We start from the raw sequence: 27582 nt of genomic DNA, 5'->3' as shown, positions 1-27582 counted from the left end.
AGAGAGAAAACTTGGCATTGGCCCTTTATTCAAGGGCATGAAGGAGGTGCATTGTGATATAAGCCAGGAGACACTTTTAAATTTGCTCAATGTTATATTCAAGTACAGTACAAAGTTTGCACATCCAGCATAAGTGGAATCAATACGTGGGGCACAGTACATCCTCTGTGTTATAATAGAACGAATGTAGTCCTTCTTTTATGCTTTAAAAATACTCTGCAGGACTGTAATGTGTCCACAGCAGTTTATTTCTACCTTTTGTCCTCTGGACTCAAATGCTGGCACATACAGCGAAGCTGCAATACATTAGCAGCATAAATAATCTGTAGCCATGCCAAAGCATCATGCCTCATAGTTGGGCTTTTACTATAATTAATAGCATCCAGTCAGGGCACAGTAAAAGCTTCACATTTATCAGAGGTGTCTTATAATGTTTCACTTATGGTGGTTACTTAGCAGGTCGTCCGGCACATGTGAGAAAACTGTTGTCATAGGCCCACAGGAAGGTGTTTAAAGAGTGTATGAAGGAACATATCCGGAGACTAGTGTTGCACTTAAAAATGAACAGTGGACCCCTTTAGGATTTACTGCTTAGAGGCTCCAACGACTGAGTACTGCAAAGACACGAAAAAAGCCCACCAACTTGGACCGACTTGTTTTCAGTTTTACTGTCGGGTATTTTTGCGCTACAACTCCAAATCGGCATTTCACTCTGACCAAAATTGCACATCAAATCCAGTTTATTCATATTTTTATTCATTTCTTTGGCTACAAAGCTGTTGGTTTGATTTGTTTTCCTCTCGAGAACCTCGCTCGCAGTCTTGTTTCTGCTTCGTTTTTCTTGTCCTCGGCGGTAATTAGAGACAGCGCTCTCAGACTTTCTGCAGACCTTCACAGTCTAATTCTCCTTAAATAGAGGAGTTCCTTATAATTCCTCCTCCAAAAAAAAAAAAAGGAACATTATAGTGAAACATTTAATGATGGCTAATCTTTTAAAATGACTCCATGCAATCAAGCTTGAGGCCTGGGTATAATGGGCCTTTCTTGAACAGCGTTTGCAGTTTCGTTGTCAAGGAAGACATTGAGAAAGAAGGGGGAAAACTGCGGTACTCTTAGATTCGGGATTTAAGTTTGACAGAAAGCTTTAGGGTTCTTTTGATCACCAAATGACAGTGTTCCTCATTTACCATGATGGCAGCTCTGTCAGGAAGTCCTAACCTTTCTGTCCCACACGTAAAGCTAGCAGAGGTATTCAATCGAAGGCCTCAGCTGACCCCATCCCACAAACTGACTTGTCTTGGCTTCAGAGCAACATGATGTTGATTGAATGTGGCTCCTGCAATGAAACTCAGCTGAAAGTGTATCATGTTTTAGCCATGTGGCCATGAGTTTTGACGGACAGCTTTTGCTGTCCTCAGATGCACCGACTAGGATGTTGTACGCCGGCTGGAGAGGCAGAAATCAGTGCAACCCTTCTCTAATTTTAATGTCAGGCTCTGATATTACAGTGGTGTGAAAAAGTGTTTGCCCCCTTCCTGATTTCTTATTGTTTTGCATGATTGTCACTTAAATGTTTCAGATCATCAAACAAATTTAAATATTAGTCAAAGATAACACAAGTAAACACAAAATGCAGTTTTTAAATGAAGGTTTTTATTATTAAGGGAGAACAAAAAATCCAAACCCACATGGCCCTGTGTGAAAAAGTGTTTGCCCCCTAAACCTAATAACTGGTTGGGCCACCCTTAGCAGCAACAACTGCAACCAAGCGTTTGCGATAACTTGCAATGAGTCTTGTACAGCGCTGTGGAGGAATTTTGGCCCACTTATCTTTACAGAGTTGTTGTAATTCAGCCACATTGGAGGGTTTTCCAGCACCAACCACCTTTTTAAGGTCATGCAACAGCATCTCAATGGGATTCGGGTCAGGACTTTGACGAGGCCACTCCAAAGTCTTCATTTTGTTTTTCTTCAGCCATTCATAGGTGGACTTGCTGGTGTGTTTTGGATCATCGTCCTGCTGCAGAACCCAAGTTGGCTTCAGCTTGAGGTCACGAACAGATGGCCGGACATTCTCCTTCAGGACTTTTTTGGTCGACGGTAGAATTCATGGTTCCATTTATCACAGCAAGTCTTCCAGGTCCTGAAGCAGCAAAACAGCCCCAGACCATCACACTGCCACCACCATATTTTACTGTTGGTGTGATGTTCTTTTTCTGAAATGCGGTGTTACTTTTACGCCAGATGTAACGGGACACACACCTTCCAAAAAGTTCAACTTTTGTCTTGTCGGTTCACAGAGTATTTTCCCAAAAGTCTTGGGGATCATCAAGATGTTTTCTGGCAAAAATGAGACGAGCCTTCATGTTCTTTTTGCTCAGCGGTGGTTTTCGTCTTGGAACTCTGCCATGCAGCCATTTCTGCCCAGTCTCTTTCTTATGGTGGAGTCATGAACACTGACCTTAACTGAGGCAAGTGAGGCCTGCAGTTCTTTGGATGTTGTTGTGGGGTCTTTTGTGACCTCTCAGATGAGTCGTCGCTGCTCTCTCAGGGTAATTTTGGTCGGCCGGCCACTCCTGGGAAGGTTCACCACTGTTCCATGTTTTGGCCATTAATAATAATGGCTCTCACTGTGGTTCGCTGGAGTCCCAAAGCTTTAGAAATGGCTTTATAACCTTTTCCAGACTGATAGATCTCAATTACTTTCTTTCTCATTTGTTCCTGAATTTCTTTGGCTCTCGGCATGATGTCTGGCTTTTGAGGATCTTTTGGTCTACTTCACTTTGTCAGGCAGGTCCTATTTAAGTGATTTCTTGATTGAGAACAGGTGTGGCAGTGATTAGGCCTGGGTGTGGCTCGAGAAATTGAACTCAGGTGTGATAAACCACAGTTAAGTTATGTTTTAACAGGAGGGGGCAAACACTTTTTCACACCAGTGTATGTCAGAGACAGTCTCCTTTCAATAATGATCAATTTGTTAAAGCATTTTAAGCGTGTCCATATATGATACTTCTGCCCAGTGATCAAGCACAGACTGCACTTTATTTTGAAATGAAAGACACTTTTTAGGGCATTAACTGAAATTAAAACCAATAGTTTCATTTTTGCAGGATGTTCGAGGGGGTGAAATTATGTAAACATTTTGATTTTGAAACTTGTTTTTGCCCAAAATAAAAATAAAGAGACGGAGAACACAGGATACTCCGCTTTTTATCTAACAGAGCGTAACCTGTGAGTGTTTATTCAGTATGAGAAAAGCAAAGATTTATGAAGTTATATCTTAAGATTTCACCTCCAGCAGCAAACTAGATTTGTTTGTAATATCATCCAAAGTTTGCTTCGGATTTAGTTGTTGACTTTGTCCATGAATGTAGTGGCCTTTGACAAAATGATCACTTTGAACCTCTGTGATGACCTATTACATCACTGCGTACAGCTTCTTTTAAGGTTTGCAGCAAATTTGGAGAACCAGTTCTTGGTTGTGCTACTTCCACCACCAGGAGGGAATAGAAGGGAAAAAGGGCTTTTGACACCCTTTCATCTTCAACATTATTTCGTCATTTGATTTGGTAATATTTTGGACTTCAACATAAGTAAACTCTGGATCAAAAACTGTTTGAGACATGCTCGTTATCGCTGCCAAATGACAGAAAAACGGAATTTAGTAAGCATGTCCTGCCATGATCCCAATGTGCCATGTAAAAAGTGATGAAATCTTGATATGTCTCGATAATACGTGATATTGTGCCAAAACGTGAACTACACCCGCAGGATACCATGTCAGTTTCACGTTTTGACTCGCTGAGGCATGAACAGCAAGATGCCTCAGGTTTAACCAAACAAAAACTACATGATTAGCTTTTGGAAAAAAAAAATTCAGTTCGGGTTAGGCATCAAAACTACTAGGAAAAGATCATGTTTGTAATTTGACAGAAGTAATGTTATAAACATCAGGTTACTTAAAAGAAACCCATGCCGTTTTATCACCGACTCGAACTCTGGTCTCCTGAAAGTCCTGGGTCCACCTCTGACTGACTTCCCGACTCTGACTTTATCACTCATTATGATCGCCTTCTTCTTAAACCCTCGTTGTGCGTGTACGTTTCACGCCCGGGCGAGACAACACGTGACACTGACACGTTACCCTCTAGTGGACCAGTAAGTGTATTACACGCCTTGCATCGATACCAGGCTGGTTGATAAGAGTGATAACAGTGGGCATTGTGTTTTTTTACCGGATTTGCATGATTATACACTGGGAAAAAAAATGGTAGAGGAAATAGGATATGTATGCATAATTATTATTACTTTTATATAAGACGACAGCTTTCAGATTATGTATGAATGAAAGTTTTACCAGTGTCATTTAGTTTTGATTTACATTCAGTTGAATCATTTAAAAACACACAGCGAGGCTGCAATTAGTTTCCATATGAATGAGCATCCATGTGAACAGTGTGTGTGTGTGTGTGTGTGTGTGTGTGTGTGTGTGTGTGTGTGTGTGTGTGTGTGTGTGTGTGAGAGTGAGTGTGTGTGTGTGTGCCAGCAGTCAGCGAGAAGGGTGGAGAGGTTGTTTTCTTTTCTTTTTTTTCTTCTCTTATCAAGCCGTCATGTCTCTGTGAAGAATGTTTATAGAAAGCAGACCTGTTTCCTTGCTTTTACCAGAAAGCCCTCGTGTTGTTGTTTGCTTTTCGTGGCTGATTGATGAGGGAAGGGGGTTTGGTCTCGAACTGAAAGACAGGAAACACCGCTGCCAGGTTCCTGAATTTCACCCAGCAGCTCAGAATCTGAAGGCTGGACAATAATAAACCTTGATATCATTTTTTAAAACATTAGATATAAGTATTTCTTTTGGCATCGGCTGTTTGTTTTCAACTTAGTCGGGCTGTACATAACGGTGTCTTTAATATTTCTATAAACTGCTGCATTCTCCGTTAATCACATATATTTCTGCATCAAAGGGGAAGTTAGAGATTTGTTCTAACTGCTGTGTAAATGGTGGAAATCCCATTTTAATGACCATGATAGTTTTGTCCAGCTTTTTCATGACCTGTTAATGGCAGTGATGATTTTGCTCTCTTAGATATTTTATTAATCTTTAAGACAGTAATATTAGAGCTGGAAACATGGTACAGCAGTGATTCATGCTCGCAGGAGTCTGGTTATGCAGATCTGCGAATGGATCAATATCTTCTCATTTAAAAAAAACATACTGAATATCAAAAATTTTGAACGATGGTGTACAATAAAATATCGGGCAAACAGAAAAGGTCAAATCTTTATTTTAACTTTTCCCATTGTTGATGAGGAAGACCTCATGCGCACATTTTTGCAAAAAAAAAAACCCTAAAAAAGTTGAAAGACAAATAGATAAAGGAGAGGCAGATGACGAGAAAGACGTTGGCGGGATTTTATGAGAAACCCAAACCCACCGATCCATCTGTCATTAGATACAGTGAAGTGTGTAGGCGTGCAGGTGAGATATAGTTGAATGACTGGGAGTCTGTACGATCCTTTCCCTCCGTGGGGATTTTTGCTGGCCTTGTAAACTAACAGGTCTTCTTGCTGCGGTGTGCTGAATGCCAGCATGGAGCGCAGGCTCGCCTCGGCTTGTCCGGTTTTCTTCTCTGACAACAACCTCCTGCCTTCAGAGATTTAAGCGCTCTTCATGCAAACTCAGTGCAGCCTTGAGATAGCAGCTCCCACGCAAAATATGAATATCAACAATTTAGTGACTGTAGATTTCAAACTACCGTAATCACGTTCTTCATCAGCAGATGAGAGTAGAAATTTTGACATTTATACACTCCAGTAGCGCTAATAACTAACACTAATAGTAAGGTTTTTGCTGTTTGTTTTTTACAGTGCAGATTGCCTCAAAATAACAGTGAAACAAGATTATAGTCACAATTGTCAAATCTTAAAGTCTACTTGCAAGATCATATCATGTGGTTTTAGTCGTTTGAGGCTATCTTCTAACCTGGCTGTCAGTTCTGTGGTTTAAAGGTAGAAATATGTTTAAAGTTTTGTGATCTTTGGCACCTTTGTGCTCGCCTTAAATCGATGACATCACAACTGTTTTGTGCGCCAATCACAGTCCAGTATGCGTCTTACATTGATGTGACATGGACACGTGAAGCCTACAGAGCACATTCAGCATTTTCCAATGAGAAGGAGCAAATAAATGTAATTTGTAATGAGCTGTTTGTGGAAAAAGTATTTCAGATACAAATTATTATTCCAAGCAGAATATTTTTTATGTCTTATGACGTGTATGTTTATTTATCATTCACTCCCTGTTTCTGTGTTTCAGCCTCTCCCGTCAGACTTGTTTCATTTATTTTCCAGTGTTTTAAAACTGGTTCCTACAGTAACATCTCCTGCGAGGGAGCAGATGTCCAATGACGACATGTGGAAAAATGTTTTCATATGAACAGTGTCACTAAGATACAAAACGGGGAGATGCTCCGAGGCTGTTTTTGACTTTGGACGGAGGCTGAAGTTTCTCTCTTTTCTTGTTGTTTTTCAGCTAAACTTGTCAAAATACCTCGTTTATTTGTCCTGTACAAACAAATGATTTTGATATTGATCCTCTCATCTGACTGTCGGTGAGATGGCAAACAAGCACAATGCCTAAAAGTGTTTAGAAACATAAACTGCATTGCCTTCCCTTTAAAAAAAAAAAAAAAAAAAAAAAAAAAAAATCACAAGATGGTAAACTTGCCATTTCACCAAAGGACATACAGTGAACTTCCCCCTCTCAACCCTGATTCTTCATAGCTGCCTTCTCTCCTCTTGCCCTTCCTCCCCCTCTTCCTCGTCGTCGTCGTCCCTCAGCCTCCTGGCCCGCTGCCAGACAGTGAGAGCCCTGCTCAATGTGTAAATCAGCGTGCTGGTAAATACTCTTAGGCTCTTAGCTGAAAGAGCCTGGGAAGGGAACGTGACCCCCCCTGTAACTTTGGAACAAAAGAAACAAGCCATAGCTTCTCCCCTCACAGCGCCTTCAGGCCCCTGCCAACAAAGGCGGGGGTGAGAATGAGCAGGCGCGAGGGCCACTTTGAGTCCCGGCCGTGGAGAAGAAACATGGCAGGGACGTACAAAAGGCCGCCTGATCCCTGCGGGCTTCGATTTGTACACTCGCATGCATTTACGATGTTGTTTATCTTTGTATTGATTTGATCTGTCACAGTTTTATCTCTGTTTGGTTATTTGCTACTGAAATGATGTCGATCCTGATCTTATTTAAGTACAAACAATATTTCATGTGCTTTATTTACAGTGCACGCATTACAGAGCTGAAATCAGCAGTTATTTAATTATCAAACAATCTGTCAATTATTTTTTTCAGCCAGGAAGTTAATCATTTAGACTATTTAATGAGAGAAAATATTACGATTGTCACACGTTCCAAGGTGTTCTGCAAAACTCGTATTATGTCTGAACAATTGGGAACTCAAAGCCGTTGGTGTTTAATTGACTAATTGATTAACGTGCTGATTGTTTTTGCACAAAGAAACTGTACTGTACACAACCCAGTGTACAGCACTATATAGTACTATACTATACAGAATTATGTTCCGTATAGTATAGTTTAACACCATATCTGACAAAAGAGAAACGGACACAAACATACATTCATGCCGTTTCATTCCTAAAGTGCTTCTTTTGCTGTGAGACATGAATCAGCAGCACTGAGACGACGAACAGTGTTCGGAGACTGACGCTCAGTCGTGTACGTGTCCTTCACTCAGATCTGCTCAATAAATCGGACTTTTTCCACAACTTTCCCTGGAGGCAAACGAAGAGGCCATAACTTTCCCAGAGACAGAAAAAGAAGAAGAAAAAAAAACAAGTAAACGTGAAGAAGCAGAAGCAGACATAGTAGAGAAAATAAAGTTAGCTTTGGACGATATAGATGTAAGCAGTTACAATAGATGCATCAGAATTGCGATAAAATAAATGATCATTGGTCGAGAAAGTAGATAAATACAAAGTGATAGGGTGTGGGCGCTTGGGCCGACAGCTCTCCCATCATTCCTTTGTGCTTTGATCATATCCCAATAAGTCCATGCGGACCGGCACTCTGGCACACTCCGCCATCACGGACGCAGAGAAAGCCTTCTGTTACTCGTTACGCCTCCCAAATTGAATTTGCACACTGAATAGTTCTGCTGGGATGTGCCAGATGCAAAGATCTGGATAAACATAAAAGCACCCACGGCAGTCGTGTGTTTATGTGCCAGCGCGGAGAGCCGGGGAAAGTCTTTTTTAAAGGCCCCACGCACGTTTCCACGGTGGAAAGGAGCTGACCTGCACGCTAATCATTTCACTGCTCCAAGTAAAGCTGGAATGTACTCCTCTGTTGGATTTTCCCTGCATTAAGTTTCGGGGATTTATAGACACAAGCAAAGCAGGATTTGTTTACCCGAATAATGAATGGTTCATCATTTATTCATGGCGCCGCAGCGGTCACGTCATTAGCGGCGTTATTAACATATTCAGACCTGGGAGACTGACATGGGTTATATAACTGCGTCTGCAGCTGAGCAGGAAGCATGTGAAAGCTGTCCTCCGAGCCAGAGACGTCTGACGTGGACTTTTGTCTGCAGGAAATGGGCCCCCTGTTTAATGCTGTTAACAGAGGCGCGTACGGAATGCAACAACACAATTATCCTTCATCATATCACACTTATTTGAATACTCCCGATAGCATCAACACACACTCTCACCAGGCCCCCGTCCCCACGCACCGCGGAGCGCGGACAAAAGCTGTGTGTACGTTTTCATCTAAATTCAAACGCCATTCAGAAGCCAGCGGTTTGTTTGCAACCGCATTTGCTTTTACGGGCTGTTTCAATGCTTGATTCAGGTTTTTATAAATATACAAGTGTGGTTCTGTGTTACTGAGTGCGATTTTCTGATAAGAGTATTGGATTTAGATTGGCTTGAAAAAAAACAACAAACTTGTCTTTTTTACTTTCCAAGTCAGTAAATGTTTTCCCAAGTTCTTATGGCGTTGTTCGCTAAAGTCCATCTTTCTTATTCGTTTCCTGGCGGTCCATCTGAATATTTCGTCATTAATTGCAAAATAAGCCTAAAAAAAAAAATTAAAAAAAAAAATCGGTGTTTTTAGGGGTCCTGTCTCTTTGATTGACAGGCCACTGGTGCAGTAAATTTACAGCTTCTGGTGGGAGGGGTGCAATGTCGTTGGGTTTCCAATCAGATTCAGTCAGATCCACCGCTCGCTCCCCCTGCCCCCCCCACCTCATCTAAATACGGTCCCTTCTGGCTCCAAAGTGCTCTGAACCGGCAACATCCGAATTGGAGTCCTCACTGCGGATGTTCACAAACCAATGGGTGATGTCACTGTTGGTTATAAACCGGTACATGAAAAGTTAGGAATCATGCATTTCCTCCTGAGTGTTTAACATTTTGTGGCCACCCATCCAATAGTTGTTGAAACATTTCACAAAAACCACAAACGTGAAAACTTTGTCATATCGCTGCAGGTCAAAAGTCAGTGTAGTTCAGTCTCTCGGCGCAATCAGCATCCGGACCAAATTTCACGGCGGTCCACCTGAAGGCTGCTCAGATATCTGATTCAGGACCGGACTGGTGAACCGGACCGACGGACATCCTCGGAGCCGTGCTGCCGGTATGGACACGCTGTGACTCTGTAACTCGCGCTTCCATTCAAACGTCCTTTTAGCACCATCAATGCCGACATTTTTCACGCCGTGGTTTCCCACTGCTCGACCTGTGGCTCGCCCGCCGTTAAGTGCTCACCTGCAAGCCTGCCTTTAACTTTATACTCGCTGTGGTTTCTGGGAGATCTTGGCTCCGACTGCTTTGCCGCACTGCAACGGTGCAAAACTCCACTCCGTCGTCGACGAGCGAGGAGGCTGCTGCTTAGCATGAGAGGGAATGTGAGCTATCTCGACGTGGGCAGACTACCTACCCTCTCTGTCTGAACTTTGAATCAGAGGTTTTATTACTCCGGCGACGTTGGCTAACATGCAATTGATGTTGTCTGAAACCTAATTAGCTTGCAAATAAAAGGGCTACATTTTATTGGATGTGACATTCAGCTAAATGCCAGTCGCTCTAGTTTTTTTTTTCCACGTTTGGGGGGGCGTCTTCATGAAGCGGCTCTTTGTGCCATGTTTTGTCATATTGTCTGCTGGCACAGACTCCGTTTATAATAAATTTCAGATTATTATTTACAATGCTTTTCAGACCAAATAACATATCACATGATGGCTGAATGAATGCCTATTAGAAGTAACGTTTTTTTTGGGGGGGGGATAGTATTGCAGCTTTCAGATCGACAGGAGCGCTGTGACATTACAACTGGAAGACACAGATTTGTGATCCTTTGAGATGCCTGCATAGTATAACTTTGAAGTTATACAGCGGTGGTAACTTTCTCTTTTGCTTTAGTCAGTCCCTCTGGGATGTCGTGGAGGGTTTTTTTTTGTGAGTGTTTTGTTTTGAACAAAAATTTGTTGATTTTGTGGACGATTTTCTTAAAGATTGCGATGTAATTTACAGAGTTTTTAGTGAGTTGTTTTGCGGTAAAATATCTAATTAGATTTTTGACAAACCCCGTCGCTTCCGCTTTTTCCCGCTTATTCTGTTTTTCTCCAGTGAAAAGGTTTGTTTTGCCGATAAGAGTAGCGGGAGGAGAGCCTTTCTGATTGTGAATGAGTTATTTCTGTTAATAAAAACAGTTTTGCATGGAAAGGCGACTTTATGCGTAATACTTTCAGCAGAGGTTCTGCTGACATGTTTTGCGGTAAAATGACAAAAACTTTGCAAAAATAGCAAGCTCCTGCAAATGTCGGGGCTATTGCTTGCATTTGTGTTAATTATTGCAATAGCAAGATTTTGATTTCTTGGACGGACTGTTTTATAGTTGCTTTGTTGACACTAAAGTAGCTCAATGCTACAAATTATTCCACCCGGTGCGTGTGGTTGCACATATTTAATTGGCCAATGCGGTGTGCTGATTAAGAACAATTTTCTACAGAACATACTGCATTAAGATTGTTTCGCCCCCAGTTTGGAGCGTGTTACTAAATATGGTATATCTTGTAAAATAATAATACAGCCGTAATAGTGTGGTTCATTACTGCGGTATATAAGACGTCTGCAGGCTGAGCGGAGCTCTGGTGGAATTGACATGAGGTCACCAAACCCCATACGTTAAAGTTGTCCAACCCCCCACAGGCACACCTAAACTAACAGCAGAGTGAGGTAGGTGTCAATCAATCACTGTCTGGACGCACCCACACAGTCCAGAAAAAAAAAGGTCTGATCAGGCAAAAATAAGTTGAAACACCTGTGAGCACAGAGCTGGATTGTCAAGTGTCGTGTGTGGGCTTTAAATGTCTACGTAAACACAAACAGTAGAACACACGGGAAAGATTAAATAACATTTTGTGGTCATTTAACCGTCATATTGGACGTTACTCTGGATTTCAAAAAAAAAAAAAAAAAAAATCAAGATTAATGACGTTTACGCGGTCAAACGTGTAACGAAATATGCCATGTCTCTTGAATTTTAGTGTGTGTGTAAATGTACTCAGCTGCGTTCAGGTGGGTCAGCTGTCAGGAAGCGTGCAGGGCAGAGACGGCGTCAGGTGAAAACACTGACCAGGCCTGAGGAGTCGGGGCACCCGAAGGAGCCCGGGCCCCCGAGAGAAGAAAGGCATGTCGTTGTGCGTGAGTGATAAGGACGGTGGAGTTTGGGCGGAGGGGTTAGAACAACTTGTGACTGACGTGATTTAACGCAGACGTAGATACTGTATCCCGTCAGCTCCAGACACACTCCACCGTGCCAGATGAAATTCTCGAAAACAGAGACGCATTCCGCCGAGATGTCGTCACTCAACCAGGCTGTTGATACGCAGGACAGCGTGCCGGACAAATATGACAGCCAGCAGTCACCGGGAAACATTTTGTTCCCACGAAACATGAACAGATATTCTTTTATCTCACTTTTGCCACCGGTCTGAAGTTATTTCCAAACTGCCTCGCCGTGTAGGTTTGGTTTTTCACATCTAACAAGCGTGCATGTAAGCGATTTTACCGAAGCACCGACAGCTACTGTGTTGGAGCCGCTCTTAAATTCAGATGCTGTCCCTTTTCATATCAGTACATCATCTGCTTCTACCACTAAGAGGGATCAAACCATGTAATCTGATAAAGGTTGTTTCCTGTTTGGAGTTAACATTCCTGTATTCCAGATGGGGCAACCACCATAAAAGAGATTTTAATGACCCAAGGTGACTCACACATCCTCAACTTTGTGAATCCAATCAGCCATCCTAACATCCCGTTGGCGGTCATCCAGTGGTCCTTTTAATTCTGGTTTGGAAGCATCCGCTGCTGGTAGTTAGTGAAACATCATCAGAACAGTACACTCGATTGTTTATCAAGTTGGACAGTGCTTTAGCTTTCCACAGCCTCACCAGCTGTTTTGGTCTTTGTTAGTTTCAGATGGCTCGTGTTGGAATTGGGCTGCTTCACTTCTGTATTGGGTGATATTTGCTCATTTCAGCCCAGTATCATGACAAAGTTTGAAATAGACACGCTGGTCCACAACATCAAAACATGAAATAGCCACGCTTTGGCCTGTCTAGGCGTGAAACTTACACCTGCATAAATGTCATGTGACGCAGGATCACGTGATCTCGCAACAGAAGCAAGAAAGGACCGTTTTTGGTGTCTTGGTGGCTTTAGTCACAGACAAAAATGCGAGACGATGAGGTTTCGGATCCAGGAGGTGTCAACATTTTGTTGACTTTTCTTTTCCCCTAACCCCAACCAAGTTATTTTTCCTAACCCCAGCCACATGTTTTAGCTATAAGTTTCATTTTCCTGTAAGTCACATGGCTCTAGGCATTCAGTAGATTTGATTTATGTCCACTACAGGAAAGCGTGTAACTTTCACACCCAGACAGGCCAAAGCGTGGCTATTTCATATTTTGCTGTAGTGGACCAACGTGTCTATTTCACGCTTTGCAGTGGTACCAGGTTGCTCATTTGATATGTTCAGCTCCAGTATGAGTTGGGCACAAATTGTGATTTTCAAAACCCCACCGCATGATTTGTGGTTTATAAAAAAAAATAGCAACACTTCACCAGCATTGAAACTGCCAACACAAAGTTTTGAGGTTTTAAACACAGTGATCCCTGGCATGATTGCATCTCATAGTATTGTTAAAAACATTATCCAAAATATCTACTCTGAACTAAGAAGCTGCATGTGCGTAATTCTTTTGGCTCAATAGCTTTGTGTTAAGCTGTGAGTCGACCTAATGAGAGCGTACAACATTTTCAAAAGGTAAAAGTTAAAGGAGGGCCAGAGTTTTATTTTATTTTTTCTTGGTGTGCGGTTGAGGAATGTCCTGCAGCCTCGTGTTCACGCAATGACGCAATTAGTCTCGGATAAGGAGAGTGGTGGAGCAGTGGCAAAAATGAAAGGTGCTTTTAGAGGTCAAGAGTTGTGATAACCTCGAGTCCTCATCTCTCAAAGCCGAAACGGACACAGCACAGTAATAATAAAAGGATAAACAACATGAAAAGTATAACGCTACCTTGTACTATTGTTTGTCAGTCTAACAGATGAAACTACTAACTGGTGAAAATTAAGCTCGTAGGTTTTTTTTTTTTTTTTTTTTTTTTTTTTTTTGCAGCATCAGAAGAATGATATTGAAACAGGAACAGAGACAGAATACAGACATGAACAGGAAGGAAACATCAACGGCGGCATCCTGTGTGTTTCCATCCTCATCTAGCGCTCATTTTTTTCTATAAGCACTTCATTTGAATTTTCCGTTGGAGGACATTATCATTACGCTCTTCCTGTTTATCGGCCCCGGTCCTCGAAACGATTATGAAAACTGTCGGACGGTAATCGGATTATCCTGGGCGCTTGACAGATCATGAGTTCTGTTGGAGCGATCCCACCACCGGCTCACCAACGCTTTGTACTTCAGTCCAGTTAACGAGAACATACAGTGTGAGGGAAAGGGCTTCTTGTTCGAGTGGTGAATATTAAGCTTTTAAGTCTCGATATCGCTCTGCTAACACTCCTCGTCCTTCAAGCAGTTCCAGTTCTGAACCTTGTCGTTTCTGATGGAAATGCTGCTTATAGTTCACTACTGAACAACCTTATTGAGAGCTGAATATTAATTGGTTTTTGGCCACTTGGGGGTAGCAGAACCAGCTGATGCAAACACAACACAGACATATTGTCTCCTTTGTAAAGTTATTATGGTAGATGTTGCCTATTTTTACCTCCAGATAATTGAGAGCGATTAGCATCTCACTTTTTAGCTGCTAAGTGCCCCACTAAGTTCACCAACTGTTGACTAACTTTATATGCTGTTTGGCGCTGGTCGAGAGTTTTGAGAGTTTTTCCTAAAACCAGTTGCCTGAAGCTGCCAGAAACAACACTGACGGGCATTGAGCGTGAACCAAAACATATGAACTTGCTGGCAAAACCAAAACAATGAGCTGAAAGAAGCTAAAACACTCGGTAGAGCTGAGGGAAACCACAGAGTTGGATGAAACGGTAATTCTATGTGGGTTTTGTTGCTGTAAGTGATTCAAATTATTCATTTTAGTGCAACTAAATATTGATTAGTGCAACTTTAAATCAAATGAAACCCGTCCCTACCTGGTTGTACATTTGTGTCCGCAGTGGATATGAGCTAAAATACTGGTGGCATCTTAAAGCTCGTGGCTGCACCTACAAGATATGAAGCACCAAAGTCTAACCTAAATATAGGTGCATGCATGCAAAAAGATTGTAGTGGACAGTTGCTGTTTTAGATTTTCCTATTTTAACATAACTGTAAACATCACAACTGACCAGTCCTCTTTTTGATTTCAGGTGTCTTCATCTTGTGTTCCAGCTACAAACTACGAACTGGTAAGTACCAGGCTTTTTTTTGTTTTTTTTTGTTATAGTAATTGCTTCCATGCCGTACATGCTCAGCAGGCATGATTGGGCTCTTCCTGGTGCAGAATTATTGCAAATAGGGTTGGGAAGTAACAGCCTCTATCAGCTACACTAACACGGCAGTTACTGTTGCAGATAATGAACCATTATCTGGAGGCCCCCTGAGACAAACTTGTGATTTGGGGCTGTATAAATGAACCTGATGTTACTTGACTTAATCATTGTTTGGCAGTTGCTTTCTCTGCACTGATAACATTGTAAAAAATTATTTTTAAGCTTTTTGGCTTAAAATATTTTTTTTTAATTATGGATAAGAAAGGTAAATAAAAATCTGTGTCCTCGAGTCTGCTATATCATGATGTCGACTTTCAGTCTTCCAACTAACACCGAGATAAGTGGGACGTAGTCTTGAGTATGAAGAGATTTTGCAAGGGCAATAAAAAGAAAGACGCTTGCTTCGTTGCCTTATTTGGTATTGGCATAAGAAGACTGTGTTAGACTTGGATATGATTTGCTCTCTTGCCTTCCTTGCATGTTGTGTGTTTAAATGGTTTTGGGTGCTTGACAAACCAAAGCAAATATCCCCCTGCACTTTTCTGCGCTCACAGAGAAAATATTTCTCAAAATGTCATGTTTTTCTTTCATATAAAAGCTGCAGTAATTAAACAAGAACATGTTATTATCATCACAGATGCTTTTTGCGCTGGATGCTTTCTACGTGAGGACATCTGTTTGAGATGTGGGCTAGGCTCTCTGGGCATTGTCAAAGGCATGCTCCGGAGTTCTTCGGTTTTTGAAATGAACACGTTTTGGACGCAGAGTGCAATAATTTACCTCAAAAATAGTCTTCCTGTTGGCCTCCACTTCACTTATTGAACCTGTAGTCTGTTGATGCTGCCGTGTATCTGCTGCCTTGACTGCTTGTTCTGCTGTCAGTCAACTTTACGCTCACTTTGTCAGTGAATTTTCCCCCGCAGACGGCAGCGTTCAGGTCTAATATGATCTTTTTTTATGCACGACTTTGTCAACTAATACACAGGAAGATCTGATTGGATCAAACCCGGATCAAATTATATCATAGTTCTGCTTTAATTGAGTAGAAATGGCTGAAGGAAGTAAAGGGAAACGGGAACAGCAGGGCATCTCTCGCCATTGTGTCTCCTTTCTCTTCAGCTTGCCAACAGAAGTGCCCCCCAGGGGCTTTTGTTCCTGCATTAAAGGTGCTGATTGCCCCCATAAACACTGACGAGCTAAGGTGTTGACGTATCTTTACTGTAGCAACGAGGAGAAACTGTTAAGAGCTAAGTGCAACGGTGGCTTTCAAGACCAGCCATTAGCTTGTTTTTTAGCTGTAGGGATAGAAAGGATGGGAAATAAATACAGAGTGGACACCTGCTGAGGGTCGGCCTGCTTTTGTCCACCTGACGTGTTACACACAGTTTGGGTGTTGAGTTTGGCCGGGAAGCTTCTCTGTTTTCGGTTTATGTATTACATGGATGAGTAAGTAATTTGCGTGCAGGGAGTGGATGAGGTTGTGTTTGTGTGTGGATGTGCGAGCGTGCTCTCCGGCCTGAGGTGTGCTCCCCGTCGGCTCTCCTCAGCCCCTTGTTTGGTGAATTCCTTTCGCTCACAGCCAGAGACCGACGTGATTTACTGCCCCACTCAGGTGGAGGCTGATTACAACACTGACCATATATTCACTTAGCCAGAAAAATGTTTTCTGAATCCAGACATTCCAAAGAGATGGACGAGCTACGACTAGACGAAATTCAACTTTATTACCAGAAGATCAAGATCCGCCTGAGTGAAATCAGATACTTTCATGCAGCTGCTTCTCAGCTACAAGAGGAAAGCAAACAGCACCATATGATTTTACTGATTTAATTGGTTTAAAAGGTATTTTTTTTCCCAAATAAAATTTAAATCAATAATAACATTTGTTTGACTGTCTTGAGTGAGGCCAATTTGGAAACAACAGGAAAGGTGATCCAGCAATGAGTCTTGTTTTTTGGCTTTTGATAAAGTGAAACATTGTTGGCAAACAGATATGACCACACAGACCATTAAGTATGTGTTGTGGGCCTTTTGATCAGACCACATGACCTTCCTTCCAGGGAAGTGTAGATGTTAAAAATGCAGTTTTTCTGAGCTCTTAAAGGACTTCACATCATGTTAGCTTGAAGGTTGAGAGGGAAAGTTCATTCGTGATTTCGGAAACTGTCGTAGACAAAAACAGCGTCATCATAAGTTCCATTTAATGGCTGCTACGGAGGTTTAGACGGTCTCAAATCATCTTCTCAAGAAGACAAACATCACCGAGTTCTCATAGATTTGTAGATGTTCAAAGAAACCCATTCTTCTGAAGACTTTAATGATGAGCTGGTGCAGCTCACAATAAAACCAAAACCGTAGTCACGAGTGTGAGTTCAGCGTTGATAGATAGATTTGTTAGAAAAGCCATGCAGTTTGAATGAGTCTTTGTGGAGCTTTAACCCTCGTGTTGTCCTTGGGTCAAAATGACCCGCAGCTGTGTTCAACCAAGTTCTATTTTATTTCTATATTTTTCGGGATCATTGGTCATCATTCTTTAAAGAAACCCTCACAGCCTCCTTGTCACCAATGATCCCCAAAAATATGAAAATAAAATAGAACTTGGTTGAACACAGCTGCGGGTCATTTTGACCCAAGGACAACACGAGGGTTAAGAGTCCCATGTATGAACTGGACTGAATGGCAGCAGCTGTTACTGTCATGTTTACGTTTGTGTTGTCCAACCGTGGATGATGAGCCACAGCACTGCTAGCTGACAGAAATAATATGGTTGGATTACATGAAAATCAGCACCACCACCATTTTCAGGATAAATCAGTGTAATTATAAAAACTGGAGGATTCTTTTTATTTGTGATTTAAATATAGTAATCCACTAGTTGCTAACTGTAGAGTGAATTTGGACTCAATTCCGTCCTCTGTTGGGAGGCGATGCCAACTGGAAGTCCATTTACTGTAACTGATGATGTGTGGTTGGGAGATCCCATCCAGCAGTGAAGATGACAGTCCGTGACTACCCCACAGGCAAAACCCCACTTGGGTGGGGGTGGGGTGCACGGCGTAGCTGCAAAGCCTGCTGGGAGCATTCCTCAGATGTTCCCTCATGTCGAGGCAGCTCTGCCGGGAATACGTTTTATTCCGCACAAAGCCTGGTAGAGGGTAGGAGGCAAAGACAGACAGATGTAGCCTGTACATCTGACCACACTCACACACACACACTCAGTAACACACATAACAAATTCATGCTCTCACAAGCAAAGATATGCACACAAACCATAAACCACTAACAACTACGTCATCCAGCTTCTTCTTTCTTTTTTTTTTTTATAAGTCTTGTGTAGCTGGGGAACAGGGCCAGGACATTGCTGAGTAATGAGTAACTGTGGGGCAAAGATGATGTAGATGTGGTCCAATTAGCGCTGAGGTTAGAAGCACACATATTTCCCCGATGTGCCCTGTGTTACACTGTGTATACAAGCACCGAGCGGGCATCCTGTTACGGATTACAGTATGATCGCAGCTCCCCGGGAACGAATGTAGAAAAAAAAAAAGGCATGTTTAATGTTGAACTACGAAGCCAGGTGACATGTGTTAGTGTTTCTTACGTGTACAATGCAAGAATCCAGCATTATCCAGTGTTTATGCTGACTGTTACATAAGGATGCTGTGTAATAAAGAGGACGTCATGCAGACATTGACTACAGTTTATATGGCGGTAAAAGAGAATGAACTCGTTGAGGACGGTGTCAAAGTGATTTCCCAAAATATCAAACTCGGAGAGATAACGGTAGAAGAATGTTACTTTTATGCATTTTCTATTTTGCTGGATAAAGATTATGATTCCAATTCAAAGGAAATTATTACCCTGCCACCAAATCCTCAGTCCCTAATTGACAGATAGGACATTTTTAAATCTTTGTGAAGCACAGAAATCCTTCCACATTTTTCTGTTTCGTTATAGGTTCGGCAGTAAACTTTTTAGTACGCTTTGTTATACAATTTTCTATACAAGTATATAAATAAAGTTTATGTACTTTACATGAAAGAAATGCACAAAATAATGTGTCTTCATACTCAACGAAACACTTAATTTGTAAATACAGTTACTTTTAATTGATATGGTTAAAAATAACTGGGTCTTTTGGTTTACAATGCTGATTTATAAGTAAACAGTGGCTCGTAAACTGCGGTTTTATGAAGTCGTCCCACCAAGTTCCTTGTTGCAGTTCAGGGAGTCAAAATTCAGTCTGACTTATTATCATAATGGACTTGTCTGCACACTAAACTGTAATTTACTCTCTCCACTGTTAGAACATACAGTATAGACACATGGGTTTAGACTGTGGTCACCCTCAGCTTCCCAACTGGCTGGCTATTAAATGCCAAAATTGTCCCCTTTATACCATTAACTGCCTTTTGGTTTCCCATGTTTGGTTTAATTGTTTCCTTTTAATTAACAGCATGGCAGAGGGCTGAGATTTTTCACACTTTCATGAAGTTTCTCTGAGATTCATTCGGGACACCGCGAAGCTTCAGTAAAATCTTTCTTATCCCCCCGAATAACCTGAAAGAAATGATCCAGAGAGCGCTGTCCCTCAGTAGCAATGGCAGAGACAGCTTTACAAAACAATACCATACTCAGACCACTTTTCGCATTCTGTTTTCTATAAATAGTCTGTATTTTTTTTTTTTTACCTTAATTAATCCTGAACCTAAACAAATAGCTTTTAGCCAGGCTGACAGTATGCGTAGCATAGTGTAGGTAACAAAACACACATATCCTACTGTCTCCTGAACAATGAATTTTAAATAATGTGGTGAACTTTTTCACGAGTGCCATCATCAGTCACAGTTTTCATTTGTTCAATAATTTGATTTACAACTTGCTAAACGCCAAACATCAGAGTCAGCGATACTTTGCTCATGATTCTAAACAGAATCTTAAACCTTCTGTAACTGATCTTTTTGGCCACTTGGGGGGGAACGGAAACAGTTTGTGAACACAGCATTTTAACACCATAACCTTTTCAGTTCATATAGAGAACTTGTTAGCAAACAGTTTATTTACGCATCCTCCCATACAAAGAAATATTCTTATTAATTTCAGGGTCGTGTTCCTGATGATCGGGCAAACATGAGTCCAATATTTACCCTCTTTTAGGTACTTTTGGTCTCTACTAACTATTGAGGGACCGATTTGACTTTTTAGCTGCTAAATTCTCCACTATGATCACTAGCGAGCTGCTAACACTGTCCGTCTTCTATTTGGTGCTATAAAGGGAGAGTACAGTGTGTTTATCAGAGCTATTGTTGTTGTTGTTGTTGTTGTTGCTGAAAACAGCTGCCTCCTTCAGCTGATAATGACGTTAGGAGAGCAATGAAGGTGAACCAAAATAGCACGGCCCGGACAGCCGACCTGAAAGTTGCTCTAAAGCTGTTTCACATTAGTGCTTTGTTTTCACATTTTAGTCATTTGTCATTTGATACAGTTATAGCTGCTTTAACTAACAGTAACAGATCAGTCATGTGTATCATTAAAACAATATTTTGGAAGGCCCTGACATAAGACCTAATCTGTCATTTGGGTTATAAACAACATTATACAGCTAAATTATTCTTTATCTTGGAACATATTTATGCATAACGTAAAGAACATTCCATATTTCTTTGGAGGCCAAAGAGGCCAAAACGTCTTGTTGTCCAGATAAGACTCGCACGACTCTTCTGCGTTCTCTTCTGAGAGGTAAAATATGAGGTGTGCAAGAGAAGAAGCAACTTGTATAGTGGGTGTGTTTTTATTCATGTGCATGTGGTTGTGACTGATTAGACCCTCTTCACACACACACACACAACACGCACACACACACACAAAACAGACACAACACGCACACACACACACACAAAACAGACACAACACGCACACACACACACACACACACACACACACACACACACACACACACACACACACACACACACACAAAACAGACACAACACGCACACACACACACACACACACACAAAACAGACACAAAGCACACGCACAAACACACACACACACACACACAAAACAGACACAACACGCACACACACAACACACACAAAACAGACACAACATACACACACACAACACACACAAAACAGACACAACATACACACACACAACACACATAAAACAGACACAACACGCACACACACACACACGCACACACGCACACACGCACGCACACACACCTTCAAGGAGTAAAAATACTTGGCAGCCGTCTTCAGAGACTCCCTCCTCTCTCACATGTTGGAAAAGGCTTTTGGTTACATAACAGAGCAAGTGCCCGGGTCCGTATCAGCAGGAGCAGGGACAGGCGGGGTGAGAAACATGGAGATGTCAGAGGCAGTTTGGGGTCACGGGCGGCTCAAGGTTTTTTTTTCCCACAGCGAGGACCGGCCGTTCTGCAGGTCCTCAGGGATCTGTGGCATGTTTGGACCCCCCTGACCTTGAGCGAGAGGGAGGAAGGGATGGGGGATGCAGAACGGAAAATGCAGCAATACACACTTCAACCCTAACCCTTGATGCACACAGGCCTCCGCAGCTACTCCCTCCTCAGCTCTTTGTTTACATTTCTGGGACGTGGCTATGTGAAAGTTGCAGATGAAGGAGCGCGGAGCATGAGAGAGGAACAGCTGTGTGTGCTTCTGCTCATGGTGTTATTAGTGAGACTGGTGGAGTAGTTAAGGCTGGGCTGTAAATCAATATTACTATCAACTTTGAGTGATATTGTGATAATATTTTGTTATTGTCTTAGGCAAACCCGTGAAAAGTGAATAAAAGAAAATGACTTATTAAAGTTTAACACATTTTGAGAAGTTGATGATGTGTCTATATAAAAATACAGTTCACGATCATCTTTCTCATATTTGAATTAGTATTGAGGAGAGATGAGCCAGTGAAGCAGGATTGCCTTTTTAGGGGAGAAAAACATGTTGGGCTCTTGCCAAGCAGCTGTGCTTTTACATAGAAGGCGAACACACACGGTCACAGATTGCACCTCCTTTCAGACGAGACTGTAAACTCGATTGACTCTGTCACTCAGAATGAGCAAAATTTAGATTTTAATACACTTTAATTCTCATGCTGACCAAAAAGCTGAGAGTTGGTGAACAGTACTGTCCTCAGGTGAGCCATCATTGTGCCAACTAAAGTGTCTGGGCCTGCAGTTTGTTCTTATTCCCACTAGACGGCACTATTGGACCTGACAGCTTGGAGCCTTTGCAGGTGCCCAGTGACCCTATATGTCAGTCTTTGTCCCCACAGTAATGGATAACGTTACCCTATGCTGAAACATTCATGAAATTTTTGGGAGAAGTTGATTTCGTCATTTTATGAAACTATCTTGACAGTGTAAACATCTGGTGCACCCAAAAAAAGTGAAAATATATGCAAATGTAGTTCAATTTGAGTCGTCAGAGGTGTCAACCAATCACAGTTGGGGATTTTCTTTCATTATAAATCAGTCATCTGCATGAAAAACAGCCAATAAATATAGTATTACATTAGGCCCCTTTGACAGTGACTTGGTTCAACATGGATTAAGATAATGCGTTAACTTTTCATTCTATCAGTAAGGAATGCTGCATAATTTCTCATCAAAGTCAAATGAGTCTCTGTGTCATTCCAGCTTAGTTTAAACACAAGCATGTCTAAGGCCGCTAAGCTCTGTGTGGGCTATCGTCCAACACGCAGTGTAAACATTGGAGTGGAGCTACGCTGCAGCCGGTGCGGAGGGTGTGTGTTTATCAAAGTTTCCAAAGAAAGCAAGTGTACTTTAAGGAAAATGTATGAGGGTGGGAGGGAGGGAGGGAGAGGGGGGGGGGGTGAGAGAGTGTGTGTGTGTGTGTGTGTGTGTGTGTGTGTGTGTGTGTGTGTGTGGGGTGTGGAGGCAGGAGGGGGGAGAGGGGTGGAAAGGAAAGGATGAGGGCCACTCGGCACACACCCTAAGTCTGACTCATACACGCATAAAGACACAAGGATAAACCATACACCGTATATAAAAGTGGACGTGGCTTCTTGCGGTTCTGAAAAATGAGGCCGATGCGGAAGTGCCTTACGCTGCAATACCACCGAGTGCCACTAGAGGTTGGCTCCAAAAAAAAAACCTCCGGCTCCGTTGACTCCCATTCAACTTGTCTCATGAAATTCAAAGTCAAAAACATTTCTCCACGAGTGTTGTTAGCTAAAGTAGCTCCTTCTTATTAGTTTTCTAGCAGTCCGTATGAAAATAATCTATTCATTGATTAGAAAATAAGACTCCAAAAGCAGTGTTTTTGGGGGGGGTGTGTCTGTTTGATTGACAGGCCTGTGGTGCAGTCAGGTTACGGCTATCGATGGGCGGGACGTAGTATCCCAATGAGAAGGACTCGGATCCACCGCCCGCCCTTCCCTCAGCTCGTCCAAATATGATCACTTCTGGCTCCAAACACGCTCCGAACTAGCAAGACGGCGACGGCCAAAATCCAAACTCGAGGCTTCACGACGGCCGTTCACAAACAAACGGGTGACGTCACTGTTGGCTGCCGCCTGGGATAAACTCAAAAAACAACCTGTGATATTAGTGACACTGTAGTATTCACCCTGCCAAAGTGTAACATATGAAATATATGTACAAAAACACACAGGCAATCATGCACACATACAGCGTAACTATTAATAGTCATTATTTTAGGAGCGGGTTTGTGAGTTTTTGCTCATGCTCAGCTCACTGACTAAACATGTACACTCACAGCGCTCAGTACTGTCTGTTCCCTCTCTCTTGGTCTCACACCCACACTCACACACCCAAAGCGGTGATATTTAACCACCCTCCTGTCCACACTGAGTCGGCTGGGCCGGGCTAAATGGGCTGTGTCTCGAGCTTTAAAGATGCACAGCTTTATATTTAGCCCCGGGTCATTTCCCCCTCCGAGAGGCTCTCGCTCGCTGGATGCGCGTTGAACCCCGCCGCCCCAGGGAGGAAACTCCCAGCTCGCTTAGCGACCTCTGCTTTCTTTTTAAAGGAGCAGGCTATAATTTGCTAAATTGGTCAAAGGAGCCACTGTGCTCATCTGAGAGAAAGCACATGGCGCGGCGGTGGTGGAGATGAAGAGCCGTGGGTGAGCGTTACACTCGGAGGAGACGCACACGTGGCTGCGTCGACGGTCTCATCATGTGCGTGCGCTTTTTGCGTGACACATTTCACAGGACAGATGACTATGAGTAACACAGGTCCCTAATCTCAGACTTACTGCAGCTGATTAGTGCGTCTCTGTGAATAAGATGTGCATTGTTCACTTGGGTGATGTAATGTGCAGCCTGAGAGGGCACCAAAGCCAGATTTTATGTTGGGATTAATAACACTGTATTCAGCATCTTACTGGTGACATCACGGAGAAGAGGTCAGAACCATGAGCGAACAAAAAGACGATAAACAAACCCTGTTTTAGACCAACTTATCCAGAAGACAAAATGTGGGTTTACAGTAAAAATATTATTATTAGTAGTAAAATTAAGTTACATCATACTGTCAATATCTAATTAGCACCCACAAATTACATTTTTAGCAATATTTATATTCCTGTTGCAGCTACTGTAGGTGGCTAACAGTAGCAAAGCAGACTTTCTTTGGAGGAGTTGGGGAGGTAAAAAGTCAAAATCAAGCGGTAACCAACAGTGATGTCACTCATCGGTTTGTGAACTGTTGTTATGAAGTCTTGTGTTTGGGTTTTGGCCGTCGCCATCATGTTATTTTGGAGCCAGAAATGACTGCATTTGTACGATCTAGGGGGGATTTAGTGGTGATCTGACTTGGGCGTGCTGTTCTCGGGTTCCAACCGATCAGAGGTAGGTAGGCTAAATAGGAAGGAAAACCTGACTGCAGACACGCCCCCAAAAATACTGCTTTTTGCAGCCTAATATCTAATTAACTACTGGATTATTTCTAGATTAATTATTGACTTTGTATTTATTGAGAGAAATTGAATGGGAGTCTACGGAGCCAGAGGCTTTTTGGAGCCAACCCCTAGTGGCCCTTGGTGGTATTGCAGTTTATGACACTTCCACATTTGCCTCATTTTCAGACCCAGAAGCTCCGTCCACTTTTACATACACTCTGTTGCATTTCACTTGCTATTTGACTGATATAAGTGACGGCCAAAGATATGAAAATAACCAAGTAATAATGGGTTTTAATGCGTCTTAAACTAATATATGATCACCACATCATACGGTCAGTAGAACATTGGCAGAAGTTTCCCAAATTGAAACGGATGGATCAGCGTCTGCTTAACTATTCTTTATCATTAGTATTGATCAACAACGACCCTGCCTCCTCCCAGATTTACTATTTTTACTCGGAGCTTTGAAACAGGAAATACTGAACCTGATTTCCTTTTAAGCAAAAAAAAAAAGTCACATTGTGTGCCTATAAATATTTTTGTTACTATTTCTCCGAAGCGTTGGGAGATCAACAGCCTGTATTTAGCATCTCTCATGAGAACAAATCCAACATGATGCTCAGCTGACTTGCCTCAAGATGATGCCACGGCTCTGAGCTCGGGATGTGCCAAGCAGTCAGAAAACCCACAGTCGGGGTTGTTCTTATAAATTGATAGATGTTGGTAAGGTTTGTGTTTTCAGCGTCTTTGCAGGTGCTGCAGAGCTCTTGGCCACAAATCAATGACTTTTTTTTCCCTCTTCTGTACTCGTGCATCTGCTGCAATTAAGTTTGATTGTGATTATGCAGTGTGCAGTCTGCTCTGTGGTTGTGTGGCTGACACTTGCTGTTGCGCCACGGGACGTTCATGCAGCATGCAGAGGGAGGATCTCTAAGATTCTTTTAGCTGTTGGAGAAAATCATTGTGACATTAGGCTGCATGTGTGTGCAAATGAGAAACACAATTGTCTCTGTAAGAATTAGGATTTGGATTTTTTTTTTAAATGATTCAGGATTCTGGTGTGAATGATGATCTGCCACCAACTCCATTTGGATTTTATTGTTAAGCAATTCTAAAGTCTGAAATTTCAAATTGAAATAAATGCTTCTTTTGATGCATCAGGTCTCTACTGATGCAAATGTGATAGAATTGTCATGTCATGATACAATCAATCCTGCAACCTTAAGACCTAAAAAGTGGCACATCGATCTCATACAGACTTTTTCTGGCAGTTAGTTCATTACAATATCTCCCGGACTGCTTTCCTGCCTTTAGGGAGCTATCTGTCAGTTTGCACACTCATTAGTTCATCAGCTCGGTCCCCAACAAAACTATAAGTTTACTCAGTTTATTGAAAAGACTTATTTGTTGCATTGACTCTTAGCAACTATGTCAGCTGTTGCTGTTGGTCAATGACACTTTCTAGTAAACCAAACTTGAAGTTAAACCCAAAGACTTGAATGTAATTAGTTTCTTCCTGAGAGTGAACTCACCAATCAGAAAAAATTCGCCTGATTTTTGGTGTTCAAAATGTTACGAGCCCTTCTTAAAGGTGACCGCTGTACTTGCTGTTCAGCTTGTGAATGCAGCGCTGGCTGATCTTGTCCAGTTTTGGATGTCTGAGTCTCAGCTGAACATGAACACACCACAAACATAGCGAGCAGCTTGTCTCTACTTTATGAATATGAACCCAATTCTGTGTTTTGACCTATTGACCTCGAATCTTAACTTCACCGTGGTGCTGTAAGTTCAAAGGACTGGAGCGGTTGATGTTGTTGTTTGATTTTAAACCATTTCATCTTCTGAGTCCTTGAAATTTACAGTCATTAAAAATGAGGTCTGTTTCTGGCTTTAATATTTGAGATTTATTTTGCATGGACAGCAAAAATGCTAATGGTGGAAATCTCGTCGAAAGTCCTGCTTCAAATGTTTCCATTGAATATCACTGAGAGAAGCTGAAAAGTCTGTCTGTGGGCCGTTTTGCTGATACACAACTTCCCAGGCTTTCTCATTGCTGCACACACACACACACACACACACACACACACACACACACACACACACACACACACACACACACACACACACACACACACACACACACCAGCCATCTGGCTGCAATTGCACAAAGCGGAAATGCACATGTTCGAATCTATCATTGTGAGAACTGTGTCTCTGTGTGTTTTTCTGGGTCTACACACACAATATTTGTGTGACAATGCCTTCGGCTGTAAACTTTGGCCTCGGAACAAATCCACAGTCTGAGCCTCAAACATCGGCCTGCTGCTTCATTCCTCGAGGCAGCTCCGTCTTCCATGTGTCTGATGTTCAACAACGTACAGTTCAACGAACATTTTTGTGACACAACCTATATTTTTTTATCCCTTTTATCTTTGCTTTCAGTTGGTTTTAAAGCTGTAGGTTGGTGTGTAACTGAGGAAGCTGCAGTTTTGAGTCGCGTTGAGATGACTCTCTGGTCGTTCACTCTTTCCCTAGTCGGTGGTTTAGTCTGGGCGTTTGGAGTCTATATTCTGGGATCTGCACGGTCAGACTATAATTTACTCTTTGCATTGACTGTTTGTGTTCCACTGAAGCTTT

General features: G+C 42.1%; 1 protein-coding gene across 16 annotated transcripts in view; it reads left to right on the top strand.

The window, feature by feature from the left end:
- Positions 1–27582, top strand: part of tns1b (tensin 1b) — a 171834-nt gene that overhangs the window by 80276 nt on the left and 63976 nt on the right. For all 16 annotated transcript variants that reach the window (XM_069154858.1, XM_069154860.1, XM_069154859.1 and 13 more), the window contains one exon: positions 14903–14941. In XM_069154858.1, the coding sequence (XP_069010959.1) occupies positions 14903–14941 (39 nt within the window). The remainder of the gene's footprint in view (positions 1–14902; positions 14942–27582) is intronic.

This window comes from Embiotoca jacksoni, unplaced genomic scaffold (assembly GCF_022577435.1).
Source record: "Embiotoca jacksoni isolate LCO1_2020_lvr unplaced genomic scaffold, fEmbJac1.0.p SCAF_2, whole genome shotgun sequence".
Classification (NCBI taxonomy): domain Eukaryota; kingdom Metazoa; phylum Chordata; class Actinopteri; family Embiotocidae; genus Embiotoca; species Embiotoca jacksoni.
The sequence above is the reverse complement of the archived record's forward strand: the minus strand, read 5'-3'. Positions and strand labels throughout refer to the sequence as shown.